General features: G+C 47.5%; 1 protein-coding gene across 1 annotated transcript in view; it reads right to left on the bottom strand.

The window, feature by feature from the left end:
• Window positions 1–242: 242 nt before the first annotated feature.
• plekhh1 (pleckstrin homology domain containing, family H (with MyTH4 domain) member 1) overlaps window positions 243–16,241 on the bottom strand; it is a 39,689-nt gene continuing 23,690 nt past the window's right edge. Inside the window, exons 15-30 of the mRNA XM_080012815.1 lie at window positions 15,367–15,525; window positions 14,103–14,183; window positions 13,709–13,888; window positions 12,904–13,015; window positions 12,378–12,490; window positions 9,215–9,391; window positions 8,128–8,225; window positions 7,316–7,493; window positions 6,571–6,726; window positions 6,371–6,468; window positions 5,789–5,930; window positions 5,393–5,535; window positions 4,811–4,940; window positions 3,880–3,963; window positions 3,083–3,229; window positions 243–2,423 (exon numbers count right to left, since the gene is read on the bottom strand). Coding sequence (XP_079868941.1) covers window positions 2,253–2,423; window positions 3,083–3,229; window positions 3,880–3,963; window positions 4,811–4,940; window positions 5,393–5,535; window positions 5,789–5,930; window positions 6,371–6,468; window positions 6,571–6,726; window positions 7,316–7,493; window positions 8,128–8,225; window positions 9,215–9,391; window positions 12,378–12,490; window positions 12,904–13,015; window positions 13,709–13,888; window positions 14,103–14,183; window positions 15,367–15,525 — 2,169 coding nt within the window. The 3' untranslated portion in view covers window positions 243–2,252. The remainder of the gene's footprint in view (window positions 2,424–3,082; window positions 3,230–3,879; window positions 3,964–4,810; window positions 4,941–5,392; window positions 5,536–5,788; window positions 5,931–6,370; window positions 6,469–6,570; window positions 6,727–7,315; window positions 7,494–8,127; window positions 8,226–9,214; window positions 9,392–12,377; window positions 12,491–12,903; window positions 13,016–13,708; window positions 13,889–14,102; window positions 14,184–15,366; window positions 15,526–16,241) is intronic.

A 16,241-nucleotide genomic window follows, 5' to 3' on the forward strand; every position in this document is an offset into this window, starting at 1 on the left:
TGGCAAACTTTTTACTGTTTTGACTGAAAGCCGTCGCGTCGGGACTGAGCCAAAAAACGAGTAATAAACGTCAACCTTGTGGTTTATGTTCGTAATTCCAAACAATCCACAAATGGAACAGAAAGTGTTATCTTGAGAAGTAGTTTTGAGCTGTAATGTCAACCAAAGTGCAACAATCAGTCACGGAAAGTTGGGATAAAATACAAAACAGTAACTTTAAAACAAAAAGGGAAATCCAGGAGATGATTGTACCATTTATTGTCACACACACATACATACAGTGAACATCCACAAAATAACATCATTCAAAACAAGGATCTAACACAAACTAACAACAATAACATAGTTTGCTCTTAAATTATTCTCCTACATAAGACAAGTTCATGTAAATATCAATCTGAAAATCATGGAAAACCTTTCTTTTGTAAGCAAAAGGCCACAAGAATGCTGCAAACAAAATAAATAACTAAGAGACAGTGGTTTGATCCAAAAACAGTTCAAGTCATTCAAACATTGTGACAGCTCGACCTTTAGTTAGAATTCTTAATATTTTATAAAACTGAGTTCTGTGACCTGATGAACAGAATCCTGCCCTGGTGTAAACTGTTATTTAAAGTACCACAGCAAATTAAAGGAGATTTAAAAAAAATACACCGAGATTTCAGGAGAAATGCTTTGCTAGGCCCTTGGCGTGTACCCCAAGGTATTATTCCGATAGATATTTGTCCACCCGGGATAAGTCAATTATTCATTTAAAAAAAAGTACTTATTCACCTGCAAGTGCATATTACTTACTTATTACCACTCTGGGAGTTCCCTTAGGTTTAAATGCTTTTAATTATTTCCCATTGGGTTGCATGTTGGAAGTTCCAAGATCACAATTGGGAATGACAAACTGTAATTCTCCAAAAGCATGGACACTCGTATATACTTTTGATGAAAAACAACAACAGGAGTTATCAGAAGTGGAAAGGAATGAGTTACAGCTCTATTTGTTACAGTACTTGAACATTTTTTTTTTTTTACCTGTAATAGTATTATTTCCTTGAGTAAAACTAGAATTCAGTATCTGGTTATTTCCACTTTTACTCTGGTTAATTTCTAAGTATTGTTCTCTGCTTTTTTAAATTCTGTTAACTACTACAGAGTAAACATAAGCACCACACCACTCTGTACAGTCAGTAAACTAATTATAAGTAAGTGTGGGGACAAATTGAAAAGATTAATGCATTTCATATTTATAATTCTACGCTTCTAATTTTGGATGATTTTTTGTGAAGTTTATCACTAAGCTTATTTTTTCCAAATACACCGGGTGTTAATTTTTATGTATTTTGCAGAAATACAATGACGTTATCAATTCATCTCCATTTATCCATGTAAGGTACAAATAGGTAATAGCCTACACGTTACCTCAAAAATTATTATTAGTACCTCAAAATGTGATTACTTGAGTAGCTTGTTAGTAAAATATACTAAAATATATTGTTACTCGAGTAATTTCCCTCATCCGTACTTTCATTTGTACTACCATCTCTGATATTTGTTGTGGACTGCATCTATTTGCAACACATTTCTACTTCAGTCCCTCTGCAACGTTGAAGTAACTTTGGAATCTGCCAAATTTAAACCTTGCACTTTTGCTCACTAGATAAAGGGGCAGGTGCCGGAGAGGAATGGGTAGCAAGGTACTGACCTGCGGCGCTGCTAAATCTAAGGATCTGTTTCCGGCAGCGGTAGCTCTGCTTTAGGTAAGGCACAGCATGGAGGCCACAGCTTCTCCTTCCGCTAACGAAAAGCGCCGAGGTTCTGGCGCCCAATTTGGACGAGATCCGCGGCGTGACGAAACCAGCAGCAGCTGCAGCCAGCTACTGCCGCGGTCTGCTGCCAAGTGGAAGTTCAGCGAGTGACAGCCAGTCTTCGGCCCTCTGAAAATAATAACCAAAAGAACGAGGTCCGCTATCTAAATAAGTCAAGAGTTGGAACACTCTTTTGTTGTGGAAATAAATACAGTCCAGCGAGACTTACCCTAACGTTTCCAATTCAAAATCTTCATATGGACAATAAAAAAAGGAAAATACATTTTGTAGAAGAGTTAAAAAAAAAAAAACAACAACCCTGCGCACAACACCTGAACGGGGCAAAACGAGTGGAATATGAACTCCAGCTCCCCTCCCGTCCTGACGTTGAAGCTTCAACAGTTTTCGGCCGCCTGCAACGCCCCCACCCCCCGCAGGGGTTCGGTGTGTGCTTCACAGTAGAGTCGGGCCCTTGGTGGTGTAGTTCATGGAGGGGAAGTGCCGGCTGTCCACATCCCAGTGGCCCTGCGGCTGGTGCGGGGCGGCGGAGGAGGAGGAGGAGGGGGGGAGGCTGGGCGTCCAGTGGTTGATGTAGCTCGCCATGAGCAGCGTCAGCTCCAGGATCTGCAGGACGGAGGCACAATGCACGGTCAGCGCCAGATTGGGGATAATGGCTTTAGCAGCGCCGATGCGATTGTGTTTTATTGGATAGCGGGGAGCTCCGTCCCCGAAGGCCCGCTGGAGCCGGACGACGGGGGAAGAAACGCTACTGATCTGGCTGCCGGGGGGAGAGGCGTCTCAGTCAGGACGTCCTGCAGCGTTTTGACGAGGTCCCTTCTGGGAAGCAGTTTGATACCCGGGGCTTCAAAAGACCTATTTAAGTTTTTTGATTCCAAAGGTTCCAAAAGTTATTAACTCACTTGCACTGCACTGGGTTGATGTCGTGTTTGGACCGTGTGGTTTGTGGCTTTAACGTTATTTGTGTTTTGACTTGTTTTACTACAACCTTGGTGAAGCCAAAGGACGATGAAGTGTCTCTCTAACAAACGGGGTTTTAGTGGGGTTTTCATTAGCAGCGGGTAATGGAGGGTAGACAGTGAAGTGATCAAGATCCTTCATCCTTCGCTCTCTCCCACCAGCGTTAACAAACGACCTCAGTCCCCCTCTCCTAACCCCTCACGACAACGAGCCAATGCCCGGACAGATGACCTCAAAACGGGGAGGGGAATGGAAAAGGAACGGGGCTTCAATCTGGTTAAACATCTGCCCAGTTCTACTCATACTTTGGGTTTGGCCATTGCAAAGAGCAGCTTCTCCACGCTCTTCTTGGCGACTCCCGGCTCCCTCTGCTGGCTCACCACCGCCATGAAGTCGTCACGGCAACCGCCAAAGGTAATCACAGACTGGTAGGGGTACGTGGCCAGCGTGTGCTAAAATTGAACGAAAACAACCAAAGGCTAATAACGAGACGTGCAATAAAAATACATTTCAAAAACAAACGTGCACAGGTTTTATTTCTTAAACTGAAATAGAACATTAAATCCACTTGGAAACATTGTTTTCGATTCTTGCCAATTTCTCGCTGGGGGCGGGGGTGTGGAAGTGTATATAACTAAATGATTTATTGTGAATTTCACTTTGATTTATCCGTCACGACCGCCGAGTGCACATGAGCGAGGCGGAGGCCAAACACTCCGGCCGGCAGAAATTACAGAGCTCGGGCGGACGCTGTTTATACTTTGGAGCGGCAGGATCTGGGATCCCGCAGGGTCCAGGATGTCAAGTCAGGGCCTGGACATTTTTACTTCGCTGTGCAGCTCTGGCATTTCAAACACCGCAGGAGAAAAATCATTCCAGACCAGTCATTCCACATACTTGCGCAGATGTGGCCTGGCGGGCGCCACAACTGTTAAGGACAAAATCCCCCAAAACCTGCACTTAGAACGGCTCAAACCAAAAGACAATAACATAAAAATACATCAGATTACCCCCCCGCCAGCCTCTTGGATCTCTAGAATTTCTGATAAATATCGACTTAATTGACTGTGTTTTTGGGATGTCCGGTGAGGGGTGGCCTCACCATGGCAGCGTCCAGGAGGAACAGCCCGTCCTCGCTGACGGCGAGCCACACGGGGCTCTGCTCCGCGGGGGACGGAGGCACCGGCTGCGGGGAGGACGAGAGAAGATCCGTTTAACTGTTTGAATTCCTTCCATCCGGTGCCGACGTGAGGCAACGTGAGCGTTAAAGGGGATGAAGTAACCTACATTAGCTTAAATTCGGGGTTTGTTTGCATCAAACCCCGAATTTAACAGAGCGCCGCGGTTCTTTTTTTTGAAGAGTAGAAACTGCTGCATGTCACCCTTCCCCGCCGCAGAAATCCTGTTTTTGTTAATCCTTGCTTTTAATTATGGCAAAACAGGCGACAAAGCAAGTTGTAGTGAACTAAATTAGAAAGAACGCGAAACGTCCATGTTTTCATTCAGCAGTTTGTCATACTTTGTTGAGCAATAAAGTAAATTATAAAAAGTTAAACTGCTCATTTTAACTTTTGGGAACTTTGGGAACCGCTGCCCAAAGGGAAGTCATACTCACAGTACATAGATTTAAATATAATACTGATACTGATACAATACTGATAATTAAAGGTGTTAATCTCAGATATAAATCAAACCTTTGGCTGCATTTGCTTCTGGACTGTGAAAGGACCTGCTGAGTCTGTTCACATTAAATGTTTGTTTCTTTTAATAATTTTTTATAATATTATATCACTTTGCTTATGACTTCTGTTTTTTTCCCCCATCTTCATGTTTTTGATTGTGTACATATTGCAAATTTTAATTATTTCATAATACTTTTATTATGAATGATAACAATTTTAGCCTTTCTCTATCTTATGTATTCAATTTTATTAAAATTTTTACTTTACCTCTGTGTGGCACTTTGTAAATTTCCTGTTGCACAGATACATTTCTTATTTTTTATGATTATATTATTCAATCTCATGTCGTACCTTGGCACTAAAGAGCTTGGCTCCAAACAGAGGCCACTTTCGAACCACAGTCAAGTAGATTCTCACACACTCGGACACGCTGCAGCCGCGGAGCATCGCCCACTTGGTGGCCAGGCGCTCTGGAAGATCCCTGGAAGCGGAGGAAGGAGGGGAAAATATTTAAAAATCAAGCGATCAGGTTTGAACCTGTCTGGCCTCACCTGCCCTAATCCTTTCAAATAAAAAAAATGATATGGTGAGTAAAAACATGATTTCCTGTATCAAATATTTTGTTTCAATCCACCAAGTCAATATAATCTTTTTTTTAATAATGAGTGGAGCATTTGCCGGTCAAAGGTTAATTTAAAATTATTGAATATTATTTAACACTTTATATTCAAGAGAAATTCCACACTGGTTTGAGCAGCACTCCACCAACTGCACAATTGCCCATCGGCGTCCGCGCTGCCCACTTTGTGCAGATTCCAACCACTACATGGCGCCGCCGAGCCACACCTACCATCCGCCACGCTGACTTGATCACATGTGTAACTAGAGGTTGACATTATGACCAGGAGTGACGGTGTCGGTGCTTGCCCTCACCGGAGCTGCTCCGCGGAGCAGTCCTGCTTGTAGCGTTTTGGGTAGAAGCGCTCCAGGGCCTGCAGCAGAGGGAGGTGGGATTTGGGCTGAGGCGAGCCGGAGGAGTAGGGGGCCGCCGGGCGCTCCAGGTCCCCGTGCTCCACCTGCAGGGGTTGATGACGGGAGGGGGAGAGAGAAAAAAGCATGCCGCTCATACATCGCCGGAGGATTTGGTCTCCACATCTCATTCTGATAAACGTGAGAAATTCCATTTCAGCCGCCACGCACTGGCGGCCCTTGTGGCAGCGAGAGAAAACCGATTAAAAACAAGGCTTGAGGCGGGTCATGTTTAAACAGAGCTTTCAGGCCCGAGTCCCAAATCTGTTTTGAAGCCGGATTTGAACCGGCGAGACCCACCTGAGCCATGAGCGCCGCCACCTCCAGGGCCAGCTCCTTGTTGACAGGGAAGTGTCCTTGGTGCACCTCGTCGTTCACCTGGTAGGCCAGCAGGAGGCGCTCTCGCTCCGTCTCGCCCTTGGCCTGCGCCCGGAAGCACAACCTGCACACCAGATCGGAGGGGGGGGGGGGGGGCGCGTCAGAGCTTGCGCCGGGCTCATCTCAGCCTCAACTTTATTGTCGCCTACCCTTCCGAGGCTCTCAAACCCAAATGTTTGAGGCAAAACTGCTCCCAGCGACACATATTCCTCCAGAACCTTTTGTTGTTTGAGCGGTCAAAGCTTTGGTTTGTGGGCCCTTTCTCAGGACAAACATCTGTTTTCGCCTCCCACTCAAATTAAAACCTGTCAGACCAAAGCGCTGACCGCACCGTAAAAGTTGCTGAGATGAGTGTTTGTGTGTCTGCGTGTGTGTACGTGTTTATATGTGTGTGTGTGTGTGTGTGTGTGTGTGTGTGTGCGTGTGTGTGCGTGCGTGCGTGCGCTCTAGCCGCTTTTGTTTTGGTAAAAAACCCGCAGGGCGTCGTATGAAGACCAGCTCGACCTGCTCTTGTAGGTGAGGCGCACGATGCGCGTGCCCTCGTATTTCCCAGGAAACAGCTCCTTCAGCGTCTGCTCCCACTTGGAGATGACGTCGCAGATCTAGCGGAAGGAAAGGAACGTGACAGGGTGGGCTGATATTATGGGATGCTGGGGGTCCGCCCGGTGGGCTCCGCTCTGAGGGCGCGGCTCCTTCCTGCTCACCTTGGCAGACGGCTGCAGACAGTGCTCCAGGTCCTTGCCGGAGGGATCGTCGGTGAAGAGGGCGAACCCCGAGATCTGCGGCCGCCGCATCCCCACCCGCTGGTTCAGCGTGCTGAGGAACTCCTCCACCGTGGTGGAGCCGTCGAAGCCCACCACCTGGGGGGGTGGAGGGCGGAGGGATGCAGGGGTTATATGTAGGTACTGTAGGTCCCATGAGAGGGGGAGAGGAAGCAGCTGGGAGTGAACTGCCGCTGTCGGGTTGAGTTTGCACGGTCCCAAAAAACAATTGATTTTGCGGAAGCGTCATCACTATTGATGGTGTTATATGTGTTATATGTGTCATTTGTTAACTTTTAAGTAATTTTTGCATTTTTTTAAGCCCTATTTTTTTTTGTAAGTCACCCCTGACTCACTTATTTATATTTGCATTTAAGTCAATTTAGAGTTTGGCCTTCTGACCCTGTGGCAAATTCTTGATATCACTTATTCCAGGTTTTATGTATTTTTTATTTCATTATAAAGTATTCGATCAAGTTTGTTTAGAATTATTTATTATTATTATTATTATTATTATGTAGGTTTGTTTGTGCCATTGTCCTTGTATATATGTGAGTTATCGGGTGTCAAAACCGTGCCAGAGAAACCAGCAATGTTTCGTTATTTTTCGAGAGAGAGTGTGAGAGAGGGAGAGAGAGGGAGGGAGAGAGAGAGAGAACGAAGGAACCAGAGAGAGAGAGGCCGCTACCTGGTAGGTGTTGTTCATGAAGTGCACTGGGATGCTGAAGGGCAGCGAGTGGTGGTACGGGTTCCTCAGCAGGATGGAGACGATCTCCATGCGAGAGGGTTTGGCTTCCCTCTCCCCGTTCTGCAGCGTGCGCTCCACAGACCTCTGGCAGTACACGGCGTACTTCCCCACCTCGCTCCTGCCACGCGGGGGGGACGGGGGAGACGAGGGAGAAGGGGTGAGACCACGTGCACGACGGCACGTCGCATGTTAAAGGTCACTCGGGCAAATCTCACGTCCTTCCGTGTCAATTTCACGGGAATTGTGAGACATGTTTTCACAACAAATAGAACATTTTCATGACTTGGCTGGAGGCAAATTCACTGTCAACCCCCAACTTGCTGATGAGGATGGTGGAGTGTGCCAGCCCCGACCACGTTGCACACGCAAAGACGGAGACGGAAGCGGACGACCGAGTTTAATTCCACAAGGAGGAACGTTCGTGCAGGCTTTTTGGGGAGGAGCGCGATGTGTTCCATGGAAAACGACCCAAATAACCCACATGAGCTCCAGCCCGAGCGGTCACGCACATATTTTTATAACTATCCATCAGAATTTAAAAGATCCCATCCTACGCAGAACAGGGTATTATTATAATCTACGCTGCTTAAAAATAACAAACAACAAAAAAAAAAAAAAACGTATCTGGGTCACATTGAGGAAAACAAAGGATAGGAGGCACTTTGATCGGCAGGCTGGATGCAGCCGCTGTGTTTTGGGTTTTTGGCAGACGATGCCTGGGAATTTGGGTATTTGGGTTTGCGGCAGCTCACCTGGGGTCGGCGTTGCGCTGCAGGTACTGCCTCAGGTACCAGAGGAAGTGCTGTTGTGGCAGGAACAGCGCCACACACAGGGACAGCAGCTGCCAGCACTGCAGGGGAACAACAGTGGGAACGTGTTGGAACGTCAACCAAAAAGGATCGGCGTTGGACTGACAGGTACGTTAAAGCCTCCCCGCTGCTGAGCCTCCGGCTGTTTACCCGCTGAGTAAACAACCTTAAATGGGGTAAATGAGGATAATAACCATGGAGGGTAAATAATCAATCTACCCTTCGGCGTATGAGGAAAAGCCCCGAATCAGAACGTGTTTACTGCTTGTCACACGGATTAACTTTGGTGACTCGGTCCTTATTTATTATTCATTATTCATTTGCATTATCCTTTCACTGTTTCCATCATTAATCCTTTTACCTCTGCATATGCAACATCAGCGCTTAGTTAGAAGGGAAGACAGACGGAGAAACGTATTGCAATTTTTAAGTATTTTATTTAGGTTCATCCACGAGAGCGTTTCCTTGAGCCCACGAGCTGCTGGATTTAAATTGATTGAAGGAGAGGTGGCTCATCTGATCACTTGTGACCATTCTTCTTGGAAGGTTTAAATTTTTATTCTTGTTCTGTATTGCTATTTGTGACCCACTGTGCAAAAATAAATAAATAAATAATATTATTTATATATATAAATAAGTAAATAAATAAACACACATACACACACACACACACACACACACACACACACACACTTTTAATAGAATTTATGATTTTCTTTATTTCACCTGGTTGTAGTCACTTAAACTTTTTCTGAGTTTCTGAGTTATCGAGTTACCTGCACTGTGGAACAGAGAGTAAGTATAATCCAGCGCTGTAACGTTATGCATCTGACAAATAAAACTTTTAAACTTAAATCCAATGCATGTCTCTCACTTTGCCGTCCCCCTTAATTGCGAAACGCCCGAGTTCCATCTCTCACAGTGTTGCTGCTGAAACACTTCACATTACACCCAGTGACATGCACGCACCCAAACGCCAACCTCCACAACGGGAGACGGTAGAAGGAGTCGTGAAAGGTGAATCCCTGACCTGAGTGAGGGAGTAGTTCTGCAGCGTTCTGCGGTTGGTCTGCTTGATCAGCTGACAGAACATCTCGTTCTGGAGCTCTGGGTGCGTCAGGCAAACCTGCAATGCATTCTGGGCCAGCGAGGTGTGGTAGTCGATGGATGGAGACTCCACCAGGACGTTGATGAACAGCTGACAGGACTGAGGAGGAAGAAGAAGCAGGAGATTAACGTCCAGGTGAAGAGTGAAGACCAGTGATCACTGATCTTACTAGAGAAATATACAGTATATATCATTATTATTATTATTATATTATAATATATATATTTAATCCAATAAGATAAGGAAAAAATCCCAAACAAATAAATAAATAGATTGCGGTTTTTTTTTCCATTTTCCCTTTTATTTTGCTTGAAATTATGATGAATTTGAATATTTTTGGGGGGGATTTTTACTTTCAAGCAGATGTAGTAGCTGCTTCGTGGCACGGTGGCGCAGTGCATTGCACTGCTGCCTCACAGCAAGAAGGTCCTGGGTTCGATTCCCGCCTGGGGCGCTGTTGGCACCATGCTCCGGCGGGTTATCTTCCAAAACAGGAGCCTTTCTGTGTGGAGTTTGCATGTTCTCCCCGTGTTCACATGGGGTTTCCTCCACCTCACGTCAGTAAGGACCCCCACCAAAAACATGCACCCATCATCGTCTGACCAGCGATGGACACTTATCACCTGGTCCCCGGGCGCGTCCACGTATGCTGCCCACTGCTCCTGGCTGTGCCCCCGGAGGAAGGACAAGCCAGGATGGGTCAAAAGCAGAGGAGCCATTTCACCGGCCACCATCAAGCATGTGCGTGTGTGTGTGTGTGCAAGCATGTGTTGTCGTGTGACGATTAAAGACTGTTTCTTCTTCTTCTTCTTCTTCTATCTACTAATGAAACCTTGAAGATGGGTTTTCTATTGTAAGGATCTAGGACATGCAGGGCCCGGCTCTCCAAAGATCAGAGTCCCCAGAACAAAAAAACAAAAAACAAAACAAACAAAAAAAAAAAAAACGCTACTAAACAAATACAAATATCCACATAAATAAAATAACAAATAAAAAGGAAACTAACACAACCACACTGAAAGCGAACTGAAGCGACGAAAGCTTGACTTGATTTCAGATCTAAATAAAAGAAAACAAATAATAAAAACAGCACTCACAGATATATACTGTATATCTACTATGTATACTGTATACTGTGTATATACTGCGTATATACTGTATATATACAATGGGTATATACTGTGTGTATATACTGTGTATAGCAGCAGAGTGGGAGAAGGGGAAATGAAAGGCTAATTATGTCTTGATGTCCGTCTAACAGGACCAAGACAAAGGATCCTTTTATCGCTGTGCTCCACATCCACGAGGAGTTCAAAGCTGGAAGGAAGCGGGCGTGGCCTCTTCAAAGCGCTGGACCAGCGGGCACGGCTGCGTGGACCGGAGTTTTTTATTTATTTTAAAAATTTTTTAGGGATGGCTGGTCAACGGGAGGGAAGCCATCCTTTCACTTTCCACTCCCACAGGACGAGCTGCCGAAAAGAGCGCAGGGCTGGCGGGCGATCCCTTAGATAGGGAACTGAAAAGAGAAAGAAACCGGATCTTCCGTCCTCCCGCTCCCACGAGGTCAACGCTCCCGTCTGATCGGCCTCCATCTCCGTCTGTCCTCCGTCTAAGCCCCTCGCCTTCCCTCCACCTCCTCCGCCCCCGAGACCCCCCCAGGTTTCCCCCTTTCACGGCGGATCCTTTCGCATTTGAAGCGGAGGAGCGGGTCGCCTGCATCCCAGCGGATCATGGAGGCCGTCGCCAACCCAGGGAGCAAGGTCTCACCTGCTGCGAGCTTTTCAACTAGAAGACGTTGCACAAAATGATAATAATATGCGTACCAGATAATTTGTATTTCATTCATTAAAAATATAAATGGTTTAGAACCGTTGCTTTGTCCAGTCCTTTTAGACTGGGTTATATATTGTGCAGCAGGTGTGGATATGGAGCTAGAATCTGTACGCATAAGGAACGTTGTTGAAAAAAAACAACCCAAAAAAATACTTTTGTGTTTTGCAAATAAAAACAAGGGCTGTCAAGGTGTTTCCCAGCTGCTGTAAGGATGTCATTGGTCGAGACCAGTCATGTGACTCTTGGCAGTCCGTTACAGCCGCTTGTTTCTATTTGCAAAAATGTCGCACTCCCTTCCAAGGTGTGACATATATTTGGGAAATATAATCGACATATTGCAACGTGTGCAAGATGTGGTTTCTAACCAGCGCATTGTGATTGGTACAGTATGAGTACACAGGAAAGTCCTTTTGCAGAAGAAGGGGAGGCTGGAAGGGGGGGGGGGGGACTCAGCTTTTCTTAGATATAAAAGAAAAGTGGGCGGGGTAAGGAGGGGGGACCACTGCACGAGAGGGAGGAGACGAAGAGAAGAAGAAGAAGAAGAAGAATTAGAAGAAGAAGAGAGAGGAGAAAGAGGAGGGATCCGAGCTCAATGCTGAGTGTAGTAAACAGAAAAGGGGAAGGATGGAGGGCACTCCCAACAGACGGGCTCGGGGATCGCACACTAACCGCCTGCTCAAAATGCCATAGTGTTGCATTGTGGGTAATATTCGTCTTTCGCCTTTTTGTTTTTTCTTCATTATTTTTTTCCATCTTCATCACCACTTGCTCCCAACTCTCTGCAGTCTAAAAAAACTCGGATAACCCAAGACATTCGGTTACATTTAGCAGACGCTTTTATCCAAAGCGACTTACAATTAATCAAACACCGACGGACGCAGCCATCAGGAGCAATTAGGGGTTAAGTGTCTTGCTCAAGGGCACTACAGCATGCTAGCAGGAGGAGCCTGGGATCCAACCAGCAACCCTTAGATCACTAGACGACCAGCTCGACCTCCTGAGCTACCATTCCCCAGTTGAAGGCTGATTTTCGCTGCGTAGACAGGACGTTTGCGCAGATTTTGGTCAAGCGGCGGACGGTGTTGAGAGCACGGACCCTGCACCGTCCCCCCCCCCCCCGCGCGCACGCATGGGCGGCAAGTTCGAGCGCGTTTTTTCCCGAGGGGCCAGAGCGCGCGCGCGGGGGCCGGGGAGGAGCGACAGGACTCGGCCCGAAAAAGGGAAGAGAGCAAAGCGGCGACAGGGGAGGGACCTTGAAGAGCTTGAGGGCCTCGGTCTGCAGAGCCTCCGATGGCAGTGTGGTCAGGGGAGAGCGCAGGCCCTCCTTGGAGAAGCACAGGGCCTCGCCGCTCCACAGCACAGAGTCTGGGGAAACAAGACACACGTGCACGCACACACACACACCCCCACACACACACACAGACACACACACACACACACACACACACACACACACACACACAGACACAGACACAGACACACACACACACACACACACAAAACCAGACAGAAAGATCGTGTTACGAAACCAGACTTGAGGGCCGTTCACACGCGGGGGTCATAAACGCCGTCTGCAGGGTGGATTAGCGTCCTGGATCAAAATAACACCGGACGCACGTCCCCCCGTGCGCCGGCAGCTCCAAGCCTCTCGCGGACGGCTTCAAGCGTTATTCCTGGTCGGGGGGGTTGACGCTGAGATAGCCCGCCCTTGCCAAGTCAGATGTCCCCCAAAATGCCGGAGACCCTGCGGGGCCTGATCACGCCGGGGGGCGGCTCACCTGCGTCCCCCTCGGCGTCCATCAGTTTGCCGATCAGCTGCTCGTACTCCGTGCCCACCTTGAAGCTGGCGCTGCTGCCCGCCGCCACCGTCAGGTGGTACAGCCAGGTGTCCTGTGTTTGAAAGGGTGCAACTCAGACCACGTTGGGAAACAAATGCAGCAGCTCTGTTCACTGACATGTTGAGACAGATTTAATGCAAGGGACGGTTTCGCAAACATTTTTTGGACTAGAAATGCAGAAATCAATGGTCCAGGACTGATTCTAGTGCCTGGGGAGGATCTATCTACCTATCCATCTATCTATCCATCTATCTATCCATCTATCTATCTATCCATCTATCTATCTATCTATCCATCTATCTATCAATCATGACCACCATTAGTGCTTCATGCAAAACAATGTTCACTTGTTTATTTGTACATTTGCTTGGCAACTTTCCGAGCTAGATTTCCTTATGTGCACGTGACATCATTTTCTATTCATTGAATCATGGATGAATAGGATTTTCTTGTTAATACACTTTTTATTCATCTTGGAATGAAAGTGGGCTCTTGATTAAAAAAAAAAGACACTTGGTGCAAAATCTAAGAAGAATTCAACCCTAAATCGGTGGGGTTTTTTTTGTGGTTATAGACTTCTATTAAAATAAATGTAATAATCATAATAATGAAGTGGGACACACCCACCGCCCCCATCCGCCGCCTCTGAGCGGAGTCAAACATGTTTCGTCAATCCCGAACACGGACGTATGAACCTGGACAGCAGCAGCAACTCTTTGACAGAAACCCCCACGGCCCCCGCTACCTTTTCCTGCTTGGTGCCGATGAGCAGGTAGGTGGGGCTCTGCTCCCGGGGCTGCACCACCAGGGTGCAGTGGGACGACAGGAAACCCCGGCCCCCCGCCTCGTAGTCCTCGTCCGAGTCGCAGGAGCGGTCGACCTCCTGCACGGACGCCTCGCGCATGCGCAGCTGACCCAAGGGGAGCTGGAGGGAGGGGGGACGCAGCCGGCATGGAGGTGGGGGAGAAGACCAGAAGACAATTTGTAGGTGGATGAAACCAACTGACACCATTATCTGGACAACAAATAGTTTTTCCCCCGTGAGGCAAGACAGACACATCGGCGCGGCGTGTTTAAGTCAGGTAATGGCTACAGCTGGTGGAGGCATTCTGGGGCGGGGAGAGGCTGCCGGTGCGAACCTTGTCGTCCTGGTTACGGTAGTAGTAGAAAGCTTTGCCGACCAGAGAACACCACACCAGCTTGGAGTGGCCGTGTTTGACCTGAAACACAGACACGGGGGTGGGAGGTTAGTGGAGAGAGAGAGAGAGAGCTGAGCGGCTGACTGAGCCTGCAACACATCGACACACTGCGACCTGTTGAAAATCATGACACCGCTTTGGGTTGTGTTTTGTTTATTTGTATATTTTTGTTTTGTATACAGCGCATTGTTTTTCTTAAATTAAAAAAAAAATAAAATAAAAAAGACAGTTGCATCCCATCAGCAGGGGTCACGGAGGTTAACCGTGCTGGGAGGCACACACACACACACACACACACACACACACACACACACACACACACACACTAAAGCTAATGGACTGCGGGGGGGTGGGGGGTATGTGAGGGGTGGGGAGGGGCTGTCAATCATCTGTCAGGGAGCCATCACAGCCCCCCCCCCCCCTCTGATGTGGGAGGGGGTTTCAACGCTCCCCGGTCTTAACCTCAGACAAGCGGGACAGACAGCGGGGTGAGCTGGGGACAGAGCTGGAGGGGTGGAGGGGGTCGCTGGTGGAGGGGGCTTGGTGAACGGTGTGGGTCGGGGTAGCGCTGCTGACATTCCAAGCGGCCGTGGCCCTATCGCCGTGTCCCAACCTGAAGGACTGCACCAAGAATCTGCCTGAGAGCTCCGACTCGAACCCGCCACGTCCCCGTGACAGACCCAGCTACAGCTCGCGGGTGGAGGTGTTCCTCCGTCATGTTTTTTAGAAAGATATCAGGACCGGTTCCTGTCCTTATCGCTGCCTCAGAGCTGAACACAACTAAAATAATATAGTTAAAGATCTCTCATTGTTCGGCTGCATCGGATCTCATAGATACCCGGCTGCCTTGGATATACACATACAAAGAGAGATATATATATATATATATATATATATATATATATATATATATATATATACACACACACACACAAATATATATACACACACACACACACACACACACACACACACACACACACACACACACACACACACACACACACACACATATATATATATATATATATATATATATATACACACACACAGACACACACACACACACACATATATCTATCTATATATATATATATATATATATACTGTGTATGTACTGTATATAAACACACTATATATACACACACACACACACAGTATATGTTTCTTATTCCAGTTGACAAAGTCCCTTTTTAAAACTAACCTTGGTCATCCAGCCCCTCACGGCAGGCTTGGCGGTGGTTTCCACGGTAACCGGGCCGCTGGCCTGGACCTTGAGTATGTTCTGCAGAACCCTGATCCACTCCTCCAGAATGTTGGGCGAGTCTGCGGTCAGGTAGAAGGTCTTCTTCTCTGTAATCAGCTGAGGGGGAAAAAAAAAAAAAGATAAAATATTGGAAAAATGCTAAGCCCAACCATCTGAGATAGCATCGTCATGTCTGGAGAGATCAGAATCAGCTGCCGGAAAAAAAACATTCCACGGCAACGCTACACCTGATGTCATCTTCAGCTCGCACGGCGGTATGCAGCGCTCCACTCAGACGTAACGCTACGACCGGAGCATCACACGCCCGCTCAGGCTACAGGTCGCTCGTCTACCCAAAAAAGGGTCGAACGGCCATTACGCCCGAGCCAAGTATGAGCACTAGACACCAGGCAGGGCAGGGGAGGGGGAGGCAGGGGAGGGGGGGGGGGGAGGGGAAGGGAGGGGAGGGTTGCCAAGCGCCTGTAAATTTATGGACCGTCCGTGAGAAATAATCCAATTCTGATCGTGTCCGTAAATCTGCGGACCCGCTTAACACGACTTGAAAATCTCCCACAAATCTGTCACTTTTACAAAATCCCTTGATTTTCCAGCCGCTGAGGAAGTGTTGAGGCACGAATTCAACTCTGGTCTTACCGGCATCGGACTTACTGTCGGCCACTTTCGTGCAAATCGGCGGCCGGGGTTTGTTAAACGACAGGGAAGAGGCCAAAGTGCACGTCATCAAGACCTTCAAAAATAAGACAACGCTCTTCCCAGTGGAACCAGACAGCAACCAAACAGCTTCAGAGCGCTGCCGGACCTCCATGTATGAC

Source organism: Zeus faber (genome assembly GCF_960531495.2).
Source record: "Zeus faber genome assembly, chromosome: 13".
In the NCBI taxonomy this organism is placed as follows: domain Eukaryota; kingdom Metazoa; phylum Chordata; class Actinopteri; order Zeiformes; family Zeidae; genus Zeus; species Zeus faber.